Source organism: Mugil cephalus, chromosome 15, assembly GCF_022458985.1.
Source record: "Mugil cephalus isolate CIBA_MC_2020 chromosome 15, CIBA_Mcephalus_1.1, whole genome shotgun sequence".
Classification (NCBI taxonomy): Eukaryota; Metazoa; Chordata; class Actinopteri; order Mugiliformes; family Mugilidae; genus Mugil; species Mugil cephalus.
Genome location: NC_061784.1, coordinates 19,272,362 through 19,289,761, shown reverse-complemented (window position 1 = coordinate 19,289,761; position 17,400 = coordinate 19,272,362). Strand labels below are relative to the sequence as shown.

The window sequence follows — 17,400 nt, the reverse complement described above, 5'->3', positions numbered from 1 at the left end:
AAAAACGGAAAGAGAAGTTGTTTGGAGGAATTTGTTGGTAAAAACTCAGTTATACCATTGAGATGTCACGAAGATCTTCCAGACAAAAGCACAACTTCCCAGTGTTCAGAATCACTTTGACAATAGCGCAAACTATTTTGTATTACGGTAATGCAAATATCGCGATTTTTAAGGGATCGCCGGCGATCAATTCAGGTTTTAAATGGTGATTTACATTTATATAGGGTTTTACATATATAATTTTTTTTCTAGGACTTAAAACTAGTGTTTTCACTGGGTCCAACAGGCTCTAAATTTGTAAATTATCGTTTTATGTAGTGAAGCCAGAGTTTTCCATTATGTGGATGATTAACGCTCTAAATAACACATTTAATCTCTCACTGGTGGCTGTTACACACAGTTAGAAGTTATCTGAGATCTGTTTATGTCTGATGAAAGACACAGATACAACCAAAACTCAAAACAAGGTTATAAAAGTCGGGTTCAAGAAAATCACAAAATCAAATAAAAAAATAGTTTGAAAAAGTTAATTCTTTTGGTTTATTTCATCAAACAATAAATACATTATGGAAGCGTCAGTTTAATGGCTTGTACATGAAAATCCGCAGCAACAAATGAAAGGTCCAGGGATCATTTAGAGGCATTTAGTTTCCTTAAATGACGGTAGTACAGAAAAGACAATCTGCAGCTGAGTTAACCCTGAATACTGGAACAGATGGCGAAGCCACTGGTTACACAACCACAGTTTGGCTTTGTCGTGGTGAAATCCCCTCTACTATACGGCTGAGGGATGCTGATGTAAAGAAGCCTTTGTGTAATCTCGGTATGATTGGAGTCAACGAAGGAACCCTCATTACAACCAGCTTACATCCTCCTCGACTGCACCACGTCTCCGTGTTCGTCATATATGTTTATATTTTACAGGCATAACAGAAAAGGGAAATGAATAAAGGCGTGACTCGTATTTTCCACAGAGGGAAAAAGTGCTATAGTTTCTTCTTGGTGGTCGTTTGTTTTTGCGAGAATCTATTTGATTTTGGTCAGAGCCACAGCTCTCCTCTCCGTGTTCTGAAACAAGGCTCGGATCAGACTCTTCACCTCAGAACTGGAGAACTCCATCGCCAGCGGACCTTTACCGTCAGCCCACCTGTGGACAGGAAGCACACACAGATCGGACTATTGAGTTCTTTCTTCAGACAATACTTTATCTTAATTATATTATTCACCCTAAACTGATCAGGCTCTTGTGCCTCCAAAATAGTTTAGATAAGGAACATAACGCTGCATCGCCAGACAGTATGTTTACATGCACATGAAAAAAGAATTATTGCCTTAATCCGACTTTAACTGGACAACTTAAGTGCATGTAAACACATGAACCGACGTTACTATTTTCTCTGGCATATATCCACCTTAATCAGACTTTAACTGGACCACGCATGTGCGCATTAAAAAAATGAAATGCGCAAGAAGATCACAGACAAGACAAAACAGCATGCAAACACTGCAAGATAAAATATAATTTCAGCCGCACTTTTAGGAAGAGGACATATACGTTGTGTTGCTCAGTTTACGCTATGTCAGAGAAATAAAAATGGATCCTCTTTAATTTATTAATAAGGAAATATAATTTGCAGTTTTTATCTTAACATATATGTTTTTTAAATATGCATTAATTGCATAGTTTGTGTTTTGAAGTTAATCCTACTTCAGAAATGTGTTGTTTTTTTTTTGTCTGAGAAATAATTAAAGGAATCTTTTTAAGTCATAATTTGTCTGCCAGCTTATTCGGTTAAAAGAAATTGAGAAAATGCTTCTGTGGATCATCCCACAGATACGTGATCAGTTTGGGATGTAGTGAATTTGGAGGCCAGGTCAACACCTTGTGCTGTTCTCCATGTTTTTTTTGAGTTATTCCTAAACAGCTGCTGTCATCAAGGAGCATCATTGCTATGAGGTGGGGGTTCCTGGTCTGGTCTAGGTGGGTGCTACATGTCTAACATAGTAAGTCCTTCGTACCTGTCGACGATCTCCTGCAGGTTGGCCCGCAGCACGATGACGAGCTCCTTGAAGGTGCTCCACTTCTTCACATAGAGCGGCACCTCCTCCTGATATTTCTTGTTCTTGTTTTCCTCAGCCAGAGGGATGAAGACCAGCGGGCCTTCCTCAATGATGCTTTGACACAGAGTGTGGAGGTGCTCCCCGTCCTCAGAGGAAATATCCTGAACGGAGCAGAGGAGGGACAAAAAAAAAATAAATAAAAAATCCAATTAATCACATATAAAGTATGAGGTATTTTATCAACCTCATGGATTTGTTCCAGGCTACAGAAAAAAAAAGACAAACCTCTAGCATCATGATTTTGGCGATGACTTCTGTGATGGCCGTGTTGAGGAGGTTGCCCATTGCTTTACAATAGATGTTGACTGGAAGGACGTCCTGCCAAACTGTACCCAGCTGTTTCAACTGATGAATGACCTGCAGGAAACACAAGCACGAAGGAAAGGATCAATCACAATAATAAAGAAGAGGTTTCTGATTTATTTAGGTGTGATTTCAGAAAGGCTGAGTGGAAGGTGGAATACAGTGCAACCTAAACAAATACTCTCACCTGTCTCACTGCCTTACTAGCTGCTATGTAGTTGTCTTCATCATCCAGGTTGCTGAAGTTGTGAGCCGTGGAGAGTCTCTCCAGGAGCTCAGCTCTCTGAACATTCAGCTGTGCTAAGAAGCACTGGGCCCCTACAGGAACACATGACAGAAAGATTATAAACATACCAGATTAGTTTTTTCCTCAAGTTTTTTGATTAGTCCTTCAATTAACAACCAGATACAACTCCAGACACTGGACTGGACTTATTGTTACTGCACATTTTACACATGGTTGTTGGTCGTAAATTTATTTCATTTCATTGCAATTTTGTTTTTGTAATATTCAATTAGTTTATTCATCTTGTACATATTGTATATATAGATCTTTTTCTATTTTATCTTTTATTATTTATTTGTTATATATTACATATGGTATGTTGAGTGCGTCTATGTTGCTGCTGCAACTGTGAAAGTATCTACGTATCTATATATCCAAGTATCTAAGTATTTAAGTATCTAGGTATCTATATCTGTCCATCCATCTGTCAGAAAACATAACTTCTATTTTCTTTTCTACTTTTCTTTACTTCTATCTTTTAAACCTTTATTCAAATATAATCATCATTAAACATTTCAGTGTAAACCTAATTAGGTAAGATGCTGTTTATTATATTCTGCCATTAGTTAGCAGAGAAGGTGTTTAACATGATTTACCATCAATGACTTGTGCAAACCAATTAGTTTATTAATTAGAAATTAAGCTCTATTATTCATCTGCAAAACATTTCTTACACTTTGAGAGGAGAATGTTGATGGAAATCTACGTGTTTTGAGGTCAGAAACCAGCTAATCTTGTCTTCTCAGCAGCTCGTGCTTAGCTGCTGTTGCATGGTCTCATTTTTAAAGGGTACAACTCACTGGGTCTGTGTTTACAGAAATTCATACACTCTTTGGACTTTCCACATTCCTGACAGTCTGAGTCTTTCACTGTGAAGCATCGATGTATTCTACATAAACAGACATAGACTCACTGCTGATGTTTCTTGTTCCAACGTAGCGTTGACGTGAATGTGCTCAAATTATATATCTTCAGAATAAAAGGTGATATTTATTTTGAAGAAGAGGAAACTTTGGACCAATGGTGCCACTTGTGATGCATGTAAAATAAAACTCTTTTGAATATATAATAACTTGGATGACTGAGAACCTCCACAAACATTAACCATGAACGTTCATCCATTAAACTTCTGAAATCAAAGAAGAAGCTCATCTTACAGACAAACGTTTTAAACACCACAGAACTCCTCACTCACCCAGTTTCCTGAATCCCGGCACCATGTCTACAAACGTTGCCACTCCCTCGCTGAGGGGCTGCGGCAGGTGAGTTCTGAAATGGTGGCCCAGGGTGAGCAGGTGGTGAGCCAGGTACATGCAGTTGTTGTGCTGGATGGCAGCGAGGTGAGGAAACTTGAGAAGGTTCTCCCTGGATTTGAGAAGCATGGATAAAAACAGAACACCATAAGGAGAAGTGCTGGTTTTTGGTGAGGCACGTGTTATTAGATGGAAACTTTCTTACTTGTGGTATGTGGGCACAACATCGTAGAACAGCTGGAAAATGTTTCTCACGGTAAAGAAGAGCTGTAAAGCACTGAAAGGAACAACAGCATAAAGGCTGATTAGATAATGATCTGATAAGGCTTCATCCTTAAACCATTCTGACCTGCGTTTATTCACAGTTTTGAAACAATAAAATCCTCGACATCATGTTTAAACTACTACATCAAATTACAAGACCATCAGGAAGGAATTTCAGTTTAGAAAACCACAGTCAAATGCGATTTTTGCTGAGGTCAACACAGCTGGCGGGGAGGGTCTGTGACTAACATACCATTGTGTGGAGCTTCCAACGGCTTCACACAGGGTGTTGAGCGCCAGGTCCATGAGCTGCTGCACCGACTCGCTGATGCGACAGGCCGGCAGACGCAGGCTCCACGCAGACAGCTGCTTTGGGTTCTCCATCGCCGCCTCCTCCTTCGTCGTCTCCTTCTTCACCTTCACCTCTGACTTCGGAGGAGGGAGCTTGGAGAGACGCAGCTTAGAGTCTGGTGTGATCTGACAGAGGGAGAAAGAATTGGACAGTAAATAAGACATCTGACAAAAAGGCGTGGGTAATGTGAGTGTGGGCCAGGGCAAACAGGGTCATTTATTTCTTTATCTATTTATTGCTTTATTTTGTCAGAACAGTGCATATTAATGAACCATAAATACATGATGTATTGTTAATATGACAGAGTTAGCATTACATGCTAAATTTCATCCACAGTCCCCAACAACAAACATATATGTATGTATGTATATATATATATATATATATATATATATATATATATATATATATGTATAAAAAGGTCAACACAGTACAATAAAAAAGACTAATATAAAACAATGTACAAACATTACGATACAAAAAATATAACAGATTTGGTTGAGTTGGATCATTCGTGCCTCAGCACAGTAAGAGACAACTGGCCCTAGTGTGAGTTTACCCTTATTCTCTGTTGTCGTTTACTTCTTTTTGTGAACAGTACCTTGACAGTGTTGTGCATCTTGGAGGTCATGAGTTTGCGGGCTGCCACGATGACGTCCCGGCACTTCTTGCTGGCGAAGTGACAGTTTACATCCCGGGCATATTTGAGCAGGTCTGTGGAATCGCCCTGCAGGTAGTCCATGTCCTTTAGAGACTTCTCAAACTCCTCCGTTTCCTTGATCACCTGGAAATAAGTTCAGAAAAGATCCAACTTTAATAAACAGACTTTGCTGGAAAAGTTGTCTCTTTATCTTTACTCCATGTGGCACAAAATGTTATTTTTATGATACAGCTGATTGGTCTTTACAGTGTTGTATTTCTCCAGCTGGCTGCTGTTGGTGGGAATGGAGTAGACCAAACACTCATGGATGATGCACTGAGACAGTTCCACCCAAATCAGCTCCCCCAAGTCAGACGAAAGCTTCCTGTCACCAATGGACACGTCTGCAAAATACCAGAGTAACACAGAGTCAGAGTTACTCACAGAGTAACCTTCCAACAACAGAAGATTCGTCGCAAACATGGTTCATTCAGTATTTCTGTGCAACCACAAGCTGCACTTTACCTAGCAGGTGCGTGTGCAGCGTCGTGAGTACAATGAGCAGCTTGCTGTAGACCTGTGAAGGAGTGGATCGCTCCTCGCTGCTCTCCTCCAAACAGTGCAAGGCCAGAGTGGTTCCCTCCGCCTGCTGCTCCGTCACCCTCACTGACAGCGACGCGTACATCACCAGTGGCTTCAGCACGTTCTTCAAAAGGACCTGACCTGAACAACAGAGACACGCTGAATGCACTGCACTTTATAGATCATCTGAGCTGGTAAATCAGCTGCTTTCTAGTTCTTACTGAAAAGTTTGATCTTGTGTTGAAGGTCTCCCTGGATGGCCAGAGCTTGCAGGACGCAGCGCAGCAGAGCGGGAGGTTTCGTTTCCTCATCCTTGTTGCAAGCACTTCTCAGGTTCAGCTCCACCTTAAGGAAGGACTTCAGACCTGCAGGTTCTGGAGAAACAACAAACATCCAACAGTCAGGCTCAACTATCAAATAAGTTTGTAGTTGTGTTTTTGAAACATACACAACAAAGGAAAAGTCAGAGATATGTTCAAACTAAGCTTAGAGCTACTTAGTACAAAAAAAGCAGACTCGTGTGGCTTTAAGATAACAATTAATAACTGATTTCATGGTCGTATTTATAGACAAAAACACTTCTACTCCCTCTAGGTGCTGGCCACACTTGATACAGGTGTATTTGTACCACACGGATGTTTTCTTAGGACGTCTTACCCTTTGAAGATGGTAAACTCCAAATGACGAGGCGCTTCCACTCATCCCCCAGGTGGTAAATGAGGTTTTCTCTTTGCACTGTCAACTCAGAGCTGAGAGCACTGAGCAGGGTCGTCTTAGAAGTTTTCCATTCCTTCAGTGAATCCACGCTGCCCCTTGCCTGGAAAACACAAAAATGTGACCCATCAATCAGTACATTTAATAAACCAGAGGAACTGGGTTACACAGGTAAAACATGCTAAACTGTATCCAACAGGTCAGTAAATCGTATACGTAGTCTATTTTTAATCAGATTTCTGTCTAATTTTAGAGTATGAATTCTTTTTAACATACACACACCTTTTTATACATTGTCAATTGTCTATAAGAATCAATACAGCTGCTTACAAAATTTATCCAAACTCTTCTTTCATATGATCAATTTAAGGTGACATTGCTAATTGCAAACTGCAGATTAAGGTTTCAGACTAGGTGCTGGTTATTAATTATATGCCAAATTCTTCTGTCTGGAAATAAGCTTCATATACAGCATACAGCACTGAATGAGAGTGATATGTTGGGTTTGTGAGGTAAAATAACATTTTATTGTTGCACCACAGGGGCATCTGACCAACTGCATGAATAAGCCATTAACTGCAGGTAAATTCACAGCAGATCAGCAGCTCTTACCCTTTCAAGATGTTTAGCTGCATCAACATACTTCTTCTCGGGTAAAGCTTTATTGAACTCCTCCATTGAATCGTGAAACTGAGGAAAACAGAAGATACGTCAAAATCAATCATGTGCATTCTGAATATGAGCAAAACCACGCAGCTTATCTTTCTGGACAGCCATGCATGCTGTACCTCTTTCAGATGCTCAAGCATTTTTATGATGATGGTGTTTCTCTCCAGCTGTTGCTTCATCTTGATATGCTCAGCCACAGCGATGTGCAAATTCGTCTGCACCTGTGTTCAAGGACACAAACTGTTAAACACAACATATAAATCAGCTTTAAATCCACCCCGAGTACATCTGAGCCCAGTCTGATCTGCTCTGGGACAAAATGGTTTCGTACAAACCTCAGTCTCAATGTACGTTTTAAGAGACTCCATTTCTTTGGAGACAGCTTCCACCTGCACCATCAGCTCTTCAGATGCTTGCAGACTGGGCAGGAAGTCACTGTACCTCTTGTTAATCATGTCACATAGTTCTTCCTGGGGAAAAGAAAGAAACGTTGAGGCACTCAACACCATACATGATATAAAAAAGGCAAAAATAAATAAATAAATAATGAAAAAAACGATATACTATATGAATGACATTCACAAGAATGATAAAACAAGTGAATTAAAATAGTGAATAAAAACACACGGCAAAAATTGGTCAGTAGAAAGAGGAATATCAAATTAAAATGGATCAAAGAGTTTGGTTAAAACAAAAGTTGATATCAATCAATCAGAGTGTTTATTACCTGGGTTGACCACACTTAATCAATATAAAAAGGACTAATTATTCATAAATAACAGTGAGTGTGTGTTATCTCAATTCCAGCCAATGACTCATTGCCTTGTCTTTTTGACAACATGTGTGCATTTCTGGACAATCAAATATCTTTCTTTTAGCAACTGATCCTCCAGCTACTTGCTTGATTCCGGTTCTGTCATTGCAAGACCTGAAATATTTATTTGGGTTAAACTAAAACACCTTCAACAGTTTCTTCGTGGGTATAATTTAGAGTCTCCCTATCAAGGATGACTTCCAATACCTAAGTTAATACAGTTAGTATATTACGTCCTGTTATTTAAGTAAATTGAGCTACCTTCTTAATGTTTCAATTCAAATATGTTGCATGCAAGGGAGCCACGTAGCTTATGTGTCAGCACTGAGTCTGCGCAACATACGGCTAGCTAGCAGGCATGCTAACAAAGATGATGTAACTCCCTTTGAATCCCCGGGAAAGTCTGTTCTGTGCTACCCATAAGTGTGGTTAATATTTATTTGCAGCTGGGTGTTACTTCAGATCGTATCGTTACATTAGCTAAGTTTAGCGCCCAAAATCTCGATGATAAGCTAACAGCTAACGCTAGCTCATGCTAAGCCAGCTAGTGCTTTTACCTTCGTGTCTTCCACCTTGCGTGACATTTTGCTTATTTTACTGGACAGATCCTCTTTCTCCAGTTTGCCGGAGCTAGCAAGCACTTCGGTCACAAACGACGCCATGCTGGCTGTAACGGGACTGTTAATAAAATTTAAGGAAAACTATAATAACTTCTGATAACAACAACAACTCAGAAGGTCCAGGACCCGCCAGGCGATTTGATTGGTCGTGACTGGACCCGCCTCCAACCGCCTTCTTCTACGTTTGTTAATTAATGACAAATCTCAACCATATCATGCGATCAGCACCACCAAAGGTTATGTGGGGGTATTACAAGTCCGTGTGATGACTTGTGGTGAAAAGAAAGAAACCTTATATCAAAGTATAAAAGGCCACATGCAAAAAGTATATCAGAAACTGGGACACTGATAAAACAGGAACAAACAGGAAAGTAGCTGTAAAAAAATAAACAAACAAACAAATAAAAAGGTATTTCCATAAGTAAGAATATAGAACAGGAACAGGTGAATACTGTTAATACTATTACTACTAATACTAATACATTTTAGTTCAGGAGTATAATCTATGCATGAATGCATTATGTATAATTTATACACTACAGTACACTATAATTAAATGGAAAGGACTGGATAATTTAAAATCTTACTTTCCCATAATACATTTTGTGAACATGTTTTCACTAAATCCCTACCCGTCTATATTTTGTTAGTGCCATAGTTGGCGACTTGGTGACTTTTCAACACAGCTCATAGTACAACCCCCACTGCACACAAAGCCACAAACAAACTACCAAGAGTGCCACAATATATTCCTCTAGTGTTCTTCAGTTTTAAGAATCTCTAAGTTGAAGCATATAAGCAGGCACCTGAGGCACTCAAGAGGAGTTGTGCAATAAAAACCCTTTATTTTAACGCAGCTATCACTTAAAATCATGCCAACATGTTTTAGCCAAGATGACCTTCTTCGGGGTAAGCTAGTCCATACATTTGATAAAACAGGCCGAATTTGTCCATGGAATTGATGGGCACGAATAAGCGATTATGTATGATTATAATGTATAATTATTAAAACAATTATTTAAAAAAAAAGACTGAATTTTAAAATGATCAGAAGAAATTGTTGCCTCTCTTGTTTTCTGTCGTTGTTCACGCCATTACATGTCAGTAGGTGGCGGTAGTGCTCCCGAAAAAGCTGTTTTTGGTAGCAACCACAAATAGGACCACGAAGAAGAAGGCCCTCTGAATCTCTATGGCAACGACAACTATTCATTATTCGTTAGCCGTGTTTTCCTTTTGACTTCTACGCCTGTTAGTTACCCTACATAAACATTTTTTTAGTATTTTTTTTTCTTTCCTTTTTGTACATTAACATTTGCAAACGTTAGAGCGTCTAGTTACCCCACTGCAAGTGAAAAAAACAAACAAAAAAAATAACCTGTGTGCTACAGCTAACGGAACTGGTGGTAGCTACGACCGATCGTTTAACGTTACCGTTTTGTAAATGTTGCCCTAGTAAATAAATATTCATGGCAGACTGTTGGAACACAGACACCGGAGAAGCCGTGTATCGGTCCCGGGATGCTGTCAAAAACCTGAGAGTAAAGTAAGTAGCTGATGGTAACGTATAAATTAGTTTAGCTACACAACTTCCATCAAATGAGTTAACATAGTTACTCGGATTCTGTGGTTTGTATTGTTGCTCATTGTAAGAGTCTACTACTACTACTAACAACAAACCACGTTATTTCAAAGCCGTATCAATTTGTATTTATGGTTTTCATTGATGCCTCTGAGCTATGCAGTCATTATTATCTATTTAAGTTATTGAATAGCTGCAGAACAGGCTGTGTGGCTGGTCACACCATAATGAATCACCTGATGTATGCAGGTGATTTGGTGATCCTCACTATATTAGTGTATCCACCTGTCCAGCTGTATAAGAAACCTCATGTACAGATTTATGCAATAATGAATGCGACATGCAGTTTTTTACTGAGACTGTGGAAACCACTGACATTCAATTCAAATCTCTGTGTTTAAATTAATTTGCCCTGAATAAAGTTTGATTGACTGATTGATTCCTATTTTAGGGTGCGCATAGAGAGGGTGACCTCCACAGCAGCCCTCTCTCAGCACCTCCAGCAGCAGGTTCTGTCCCAGCAAGACAGAGGAGAAATTGAACTAGAGACCCTCACATCGCAAAGCCAGAAAGGTAAGATTATCTCTACTACAGTGACTCAGAGGGATGCTGATGGTGAGAGTAAATTTTGCAGATTACATCACACACCAGAACAGGGGCATGAATGGAGTAGAGATTATGTTTAGTTTGCTCCTGCATATTTTGGGGTAGAGGGTTTCTTTAAAGCATACTTTAATAACATGACATTTATGTTATTCTGTCAGCAGGTGATAATGAGGAGGAGCTGGTGGTGGGCTGGCAGGAGAAACTGTTCAGTCAGGTACAGTTTTACATCTTTAATACTCTTGTCCTATAGCAAGAGTCAGAGTTTTTTTATTTTTTTTTTGCTATCGCCTTGACAGAATTTAGTTTGCTCTTTGTATGAACTTCTTCTTATCCTCCACCATCGTCTTCCTCTGTCTGTGGCTCCAGTACGAGATGGAGCTGTTCCAGAACGAGGCAGCGTGTCAGACCCCTCTGGACCGTCAGTACCACACAGAGGTCAAGGCCCTAAACAGAGGCAAGGGTCGACGCAATAACAGGATTTTCACGTACACTGATCATGACCGCTACACCAACTGTCTCCCTTTCCACCAACTGGTAAGCTGCAGTCTACACTTTATCATCTCAGAATTAAATGTTTTATTTTTGACAAATAGTTGCTGCTTCTGAAGTAATTTGATTGAATATTTTTTATAATAATAAAGTATTGTATGAATAATTGATTCAGACTGAAAACAAGCTGTAGACTTAGAAAGTGTGAGTCTTCTTTTTCATGAAATCTTGAGACTGACTGACTTAATAGTTGAAGTGCACTCCAAAGATGTTGTACATACTCCACAACATATGACAGCAAAGGCTCGGGATTTTTTATTTTAAAGGCAAAGGCTGATGGTGTTCAATATTTTTCTTTATTGTCAAGAAACTTGCAAAAAATTCACATGTAAGTCGCTCAATACTTGTTTCCCTGCTGTTTGTCACTTTACACATGAACCAGACCATACTTTTTTCCTCATAAATTGTTTCTTTTTCTGTCAAAATAAATGTAAAACTGCTTTGTAAGTTGTGTTTTGTCGCTGGTCTTTGAAGCAGCACTCCACTGACTTACTGACCACAACCAAATCCAGCCCCACCTTCTTGGCTGAAAGGATGGCCCACATGAGACACAGACGTCAAGACCGACGCACCATGTATGTGCAACACCTGCTTATGTTTTCAAATGAAATTATAACCTCAGACTGAATTTATGTTATTTGCCTTTTTCCAAACTGTTTGGAGTCTCGTTTGTAAGTACATTTCTGGCTTTGGAACAAATCAGAACTGACATAAGTTGAGTTAAGACTAAATTTTAATCCATGCAGCATGAACTGATTTAAACAGCTGTCTGATTTAATGTTTTTTTTTTTTTTTAGGGATTCTAGTATTCCTAAGTCAAAAATCATCAACTGGGAGCCGACAGAAGAGTTTGTGAAGAGCAGTCACGTGGTGAATAATGCCATGCAGGCCATGCACATCATGGGAGACCTCGGTCCCAGTGGAAGGTGAAACCATAACCACGGAAAAATAAAAACTGGACTCATCCATTAGTCTCCTGCCTCAGGCTCTACCTAGTATTTACATATAATATATTATATAATATATAAGATAATATATCAGGCCTTTAGATTTGCATGAAATATTATCATTCTTGTTAAATTTATCCTGCTGACACATTAATGTATATTTAAGTAAATTAGGTAGATGGAACTGAATGTCTTTATAGTGAATATGTTGTATCTCAGATCTGCTCTGTGCTCTTTAGAGGAAGGCTTCACCTGTACTTGATGTTTTACCAGTCCACAGCAGACAGCAGATATTTCACTTGTTGTTGTCCTCTCTATGTGTTTTATCTCTAAGGCTGGGTCAGAAAGAGAATGAGTGTTTGCTGGTGACCATAAAAACAGATGGCAATGGAACGATCGTCGTAAAACCTGATTTCAATAAGGGCAAAGATCCCTACAGGCAAGATCACAGCAGCACTGGACACACAGTATCTTTTTCTTTACTTACTACTAACACACATAGGAAAAAACACTTTAACACACACGGACTGAACAGGCACAAACCTTGGTTATAGTGTCCTACCAACAATGTTGTTTACTGTTTTAATGTATCATCTAAAGAATAATTAAGCTTTTACGGTTTTGTCTGATAAAACCAAATTGATCTTTACTGCTAGGATTAAAGTTTAAAGCCCGTGTGTTGCCTGCGGTGTGTGTTGCAGGATTATAATGGAGGGGGAGAAGAGAGAAATTTGGCGCCTTATTGTGGAGAACGTGTCCACAACCATGAAACCAGACGACAAAGAGCGGGAGCAGAACATGTACAAAGACGTGAGTTCATCTCCTCCGCTGCTTCGTCAGGACCAGATATTTATAACATTCACTGTTGATGCTTCATGGACATGGAGTGACATGAACACATCCACATTCACATACATTTTCTGTATTTCTAGCTGTATGTGAGGCACAAGGAGTACCTCACTAGCCTCGTTGGACAGGACTTTGAAATGGTAATTAAATGCCTGTTATAGTTTCCCAGAGTTGTTGGTTACAAATTCAGATTGGTTGGTTTTGTCTGACCTACAGTCAAAAAAATCTCTCTCCTCCAGCCTCCTGCTGGTGTTTTGCGTTACCTGATGAATGGAGAGATAGGTGAGTAGGAAGATGGAGCTGATTGTCACAGATTCCTTACATTTTTTTTTGCATTTAATTAACTTCTTCTTCTCTCCATCAGTCTCAGCTGAAGGCTTTGAATATGATAATTTATACATCCACTTCTTCATGGAGCTGCCCAATAGTGAGTATACGTAGTGTAGTACATAGCATATGATACTATTATGTGCTTTCCAACCTATTAATTTGCCACTTTGACTCCTGTGTGTTTGTTTAAGATTGGTCCAGTTTGCCTTTCCAGTCTCTGTCAGGGGTTACCCAGACCTGTCGGACCAAAACATTAGGAACGGTGCGTATTTAATCCAAGACATTTATCATTAGCTTCAGAGCAGCGGTGCTTGGATTTGTTAAGCCATTCGTTTTCTCTCTGTCAACAGGAAAACGTAGCTTTCTTCAGCCACCCGTTCAGCTTTGAGGCTTTTTACATGATTGAAAAAGAGACCGAGGGTCAGTGTCGGCCATTTAATATCACATTTAAGTGATTTTAAAGATTAGACTGATTATTTTATATTTTTCATTTCAGAATCGATTCCTCAGTGGCCAGTGCTGTACTTCAAGGTTCTTTCTCTGGACTCCTGGCAACGCTATCGCACTGAAGGTTATGGCTATCTGCTTTTTCCTGCCATGCCTGGTATGTTGTGTGCACTAAAACCCAGAAGATTGAAATTTTCTAATTATTCAGAGGTTTTTTTTCTGCTTAATCTAATGTCAGGAAAATTATCTGATTATAATTTGTCTGGTTTGAGGATTGTGTATTATTTTGCTTATTTACTGTCATTGTTCGGATTATTTCTACTAACCAACATATTTCGTCTGTGCATGTGCCAGGTAAACACACAATGACTTGTCATACGTGGAGACCCCTTCAGACCGGGACTGTCTCCGCACTGAGACGTTTCTTTATCGGCGGCTCTCCGGAGCTCGAAGACCTCAGCTACGTCAGAATACCAGGGACCTTCAAGGTGGGCTTAAATCTGCAGGCGCTCTCTGGAGATACTGTGTATATGTATATTTGTGCCTGATTTAATGTTATATTTAATGTTTAAGATTCATATTTTCAAATAAAAAAACAACAATCCTAATTAAAAATAAAAAAAGCTGCTAAATATGCTGCAGCTGATTATAAAACATACTGAATACTTAACCAGTTTATTGTTAAAATAGTCTTTTCTATGTAAGTTTTATATATATATTAAATGTACAGTGTTGTTTTATTGAAATAAACACAGTTTTTTTTTTAACAAACACAGTGGACACAGTTCCCTGATGCATTTAAATATTTTTTGTTAAAGTTGTATTTTAATACTTCTACATATGGTTTCAGGGGGAGAGGATGAGTCGCTTCGGCTTTTGCACTGAAACCTCAGGCTGCGTCACTTTTAATCTGCACTGCATTCAACAAGCCAAGTAAGTACAGGAGGGATTCAACCACCTGTTATTATGCATTCGACTTTATCTTAATTGTTGTAATCTTGTAATTGTCAACACCTTCCTGTCTTTACTCTGGCTCTGGGCTCGCTGCTTATGTGGAAGATAATTAATTAAATATCAAATGTTTTATTACACTATTACTGTAAAGAAAACGTGTCTGTGTAGATGCTGAAAACACAAACTGTCTTTGTGTGAAATAGTTCACTTTAGTTTGACGTTTCCATGATGTTGTTTCAGGGCCTTTGTTGATGCTGCCGTGATGAAGAAGAGGAGACAGAAAGTTTTTGATCAGCTGGGAGGATTCAGTCAGCAAGGAGCTGTTTGCACCATCCTGGGTAAAGAAACTGACTCAGAATTAGGTTTTAAGTGTCCACTGAACTCAGCTTCTGGAGGTTTAAAAATGTGTTTGAAGACTAAATATAGCTGGAGATGAATTTATTTAGAAAGACACAACTTGCTTCCAGTACTCGGGGGGTGATTCTAGGCCCAGGGCTTCAGGGGTGATTTAATGTCCAGCTACTGTAGCTCAATAAGATAAGGGACAACACCATTCTGTAATATTTGTCCCTCCTTTTGGACTGAACAGAGCCTGCAGACTCTTAATAGGCGACCCCCCCTCTCTTCTCTCTCTATTTTAGGGGAGTTAGTGTATGTCCTCGTTAAAAATATTGTGTTTAAACCCCATATTTTCTACTGTTGTGCTAATAATTTTGTCATTTTATCACAGACGGACATTTTAAACCCTAAAAATGGTCTAGACAAACAAGCAAATACTTGTCACTATCTATTATAATATATTACAGAATGCTTAGTAGTCTTTCTCTCTCCCTCAGAGGCTTTTCAGAGGGCCAGGAAAAAGATGCAAGAGGCCAGAGAAAGTCTTCCAAGAGATCTAGTCACCACCACTTCCCAACTCCGCATCGAGGCTTCTACGTAGGTCTGACAACTGGAGTAGGACTAAAAATGGACTTTGATAGACTTTAACTTGATAGTTTTGCTCAGAAAGAAGAAAACAATGTTTTAATACTTTATTATATTTCTACAGATCTAACATTCTTGAAGCTGGGCAGAGTGATAACTTAGTGTAAATGTGAATATAAGTGGTCGTTAATAGGAGGTAATGCCAGGATGCCTACGAAGTATGGTTTTATCTGGCAAGAAATTGTTTGTGAAGTTACTGTTTGGCCAGATTTGAGTGTAGAAAGTGAAGATTGTGAATTCAGATGTAACAGAAAGTTAACTTTACCTTCTCTAACTTTTGTAATTTTGTTTTTATATTCTCTATTGGTGATTTTAAATACGACAATCATATTTTCTGTAATATAAACTTTTTATACTCTACCTTGGTGCATTTTGTCCATTGATTATAGCTCATTCATTCACAAATTTACTTAAATGCATGCGGTATCTTTGGTATGTGATAGATGAGGGACATATTTATGTTCTGTCAACAATTATTGCTCGATTGTTGGTCCAATTATTTCTATCCTGTTCTCAGTAAATGTGACAGCAAGAGGGATTTAATTTAGTGAGAAGCATCATTCGGTTTCTGAGACACATGTCACTGTGTGATTTCTATTATCTGACCATTCAAAACCATTGCATAATAAAAGGATGAGACAATAGACACTTTACATTATGAGTTCAACCGCTACAGAGTTCTACTTACTGTAGTTCGTGCCACATTTTGTCGCACAACATGCACTTTAATTAGGGACATATGCTCTACCTACTTAACATTTCTGTTTAGATAGTATAGCATTTTTACCTGAGTGTGTCAAACACGAGGCCTGCGGGCCAAAAGCAGCGCACCAGAGGATTTAATCTGCTCCACACCGTGAATTAATGAAGTGCAAAAATTACACAGAGACTTTAATTGCATTAACGTTGCTGCTATTCCTATTTGTCTGCTATTTTAGTACGAGACGTTGAGAGAACTGGACTGTATGTGGCCCCTGAGCTAAGAAATGAGTTTGACACCCCAGCTTGAGATAGTAGTTTCAGAGTTTACATATATGAAAACACACTCATGTTATAAATTACTCTGCCAAACACAACAGCAAAGGTTTAAGTTCAAAATAATTCCATTTTGGATTATTATTTTGGTATTGTAATGCATCATTAGCAACAGTCTAATAACATAAATCAGTAGTTACTGGATGTACTATTATCCCACAATGAAAACTACAGTTCAGTGTTATTTATACTTCTACTTTTAATACAAATACTGACAATGATTACTGATTGAATCTCCAATTTCCACTTTCATTACGCCCAAGTACTTGCTGCGTTTGAGATAGTGGGAAATTGTGCTTCAATAGCCAGTTAAGCCTTATTTTAGTCGTATACAAATGCAAAACACAATCCTAGTTTAGATATACAGTTTGTAGAGACTGATATCGAATTGTGAACCTTAAGGACAAGCGAACTAATCGATCAATTTACCTAGAGTCGATTAAATGAAGCGCCGTTGTTGCTTATGACTTCGCTGTGCCTTGTTTGCGCGCGTATTTGCGTG

The 17,400-nt window shown here is 38.9% G+C and overlaps 2 protein-coding genes across 5 annotated transcripts; one reads left to right on the top strand and one right to left on the bottom strand.

The window, feature by feature from the left end:
- Window positions 1-513: 513 nt before the first annotated feature.
- zw10 (zw10 kinetochore protein) lies at window positions 514-8,779 on the bottom strand. The gene is made up of 16 exons (XM_047606871.1): window positions 8,556-8,779; window positions 7,520-7,654; window positions 7,304-7,405; window positions 7,128-7,205; window positions 6,459-6,618; window positions 6,023-6,175; window positions 5,745-5,942; window positions 5,487-5,623; window positions 5,181-5,363; window positions 4,481-4,704; window positions 4,169-4,240; window positions 3,906-4,075; window positions 2,612-2,742; window positions 2,347-2,478; window positions 2,020-2,222; window positions 514-1,147 (listed from the first exon to the last, which is right to left on the bottom strand). Exons 1-16 carry the CDS (start codon window positions 8,658-8,660, stop codon window positions 1,027-1,029), a joined length of 2,304 nt encoding a protein of 767 aa, XP_047462827.1. The 5' UTR covers window positions 8,661-8,779; the 3' UTR covers window positions 514-1,026.
- A 1,047-nt stretch (window positions 8,780-9,826) lies between these two features.
- mks1 (MKS transition zone complex subunit 1) lies at window positions 9,827-16,223 on the top strand. Of its 4 annotated transcripts, none has more exons than XM_047607180.1 (18): window positions 9,827-10,161; window positions 10,649-10,770; window positions 10,962-11,017; window positions 11,170-11,337; window positions 11,830-11,927; window positions 12,150-12,278; window positions 12,634-12,738; window positions 13,001-13,109; window positions 13,232-13,288; window positions 13,388-13,430; window positions 13,513-13,575; window positions 13,670-13,740; window positions 13,829-13,898; window positions 13,975-14,082; window positions 14,280-14,413; window positions 14,776-14,858; window positions 15,120-15,217; window positions 15,716-16,223. In XM_047607180.1, exons 1-18 carry the CDS (start codon window positions 10,085-10,087, stop codon window positions 15,817-15,819), a joined length of 1,695 nt encoding a protein of 564 aa, XP_047463136.1. In that variant the 5' UTR covers window positions 9,827-10,084; the 3' UTR covers window positions 15,820-16,223. The 4 variants fall into 4 exon arrangements, with proteins under 4 accessions (XP_047463136.1, XP_047463137.1, XP_047463133.1 ...); XM_047607181.1 differs by having other exon boundaries at window positions 9,828-10,161; window positions 10,965-11,017; XM_047607177.1 differs by having other exon boundaries at window positions 9,828-10,161; window positions 11,827-11,927.
- Window positions 16,224-17,400: the final 1,177 nt, after the last annotated feature.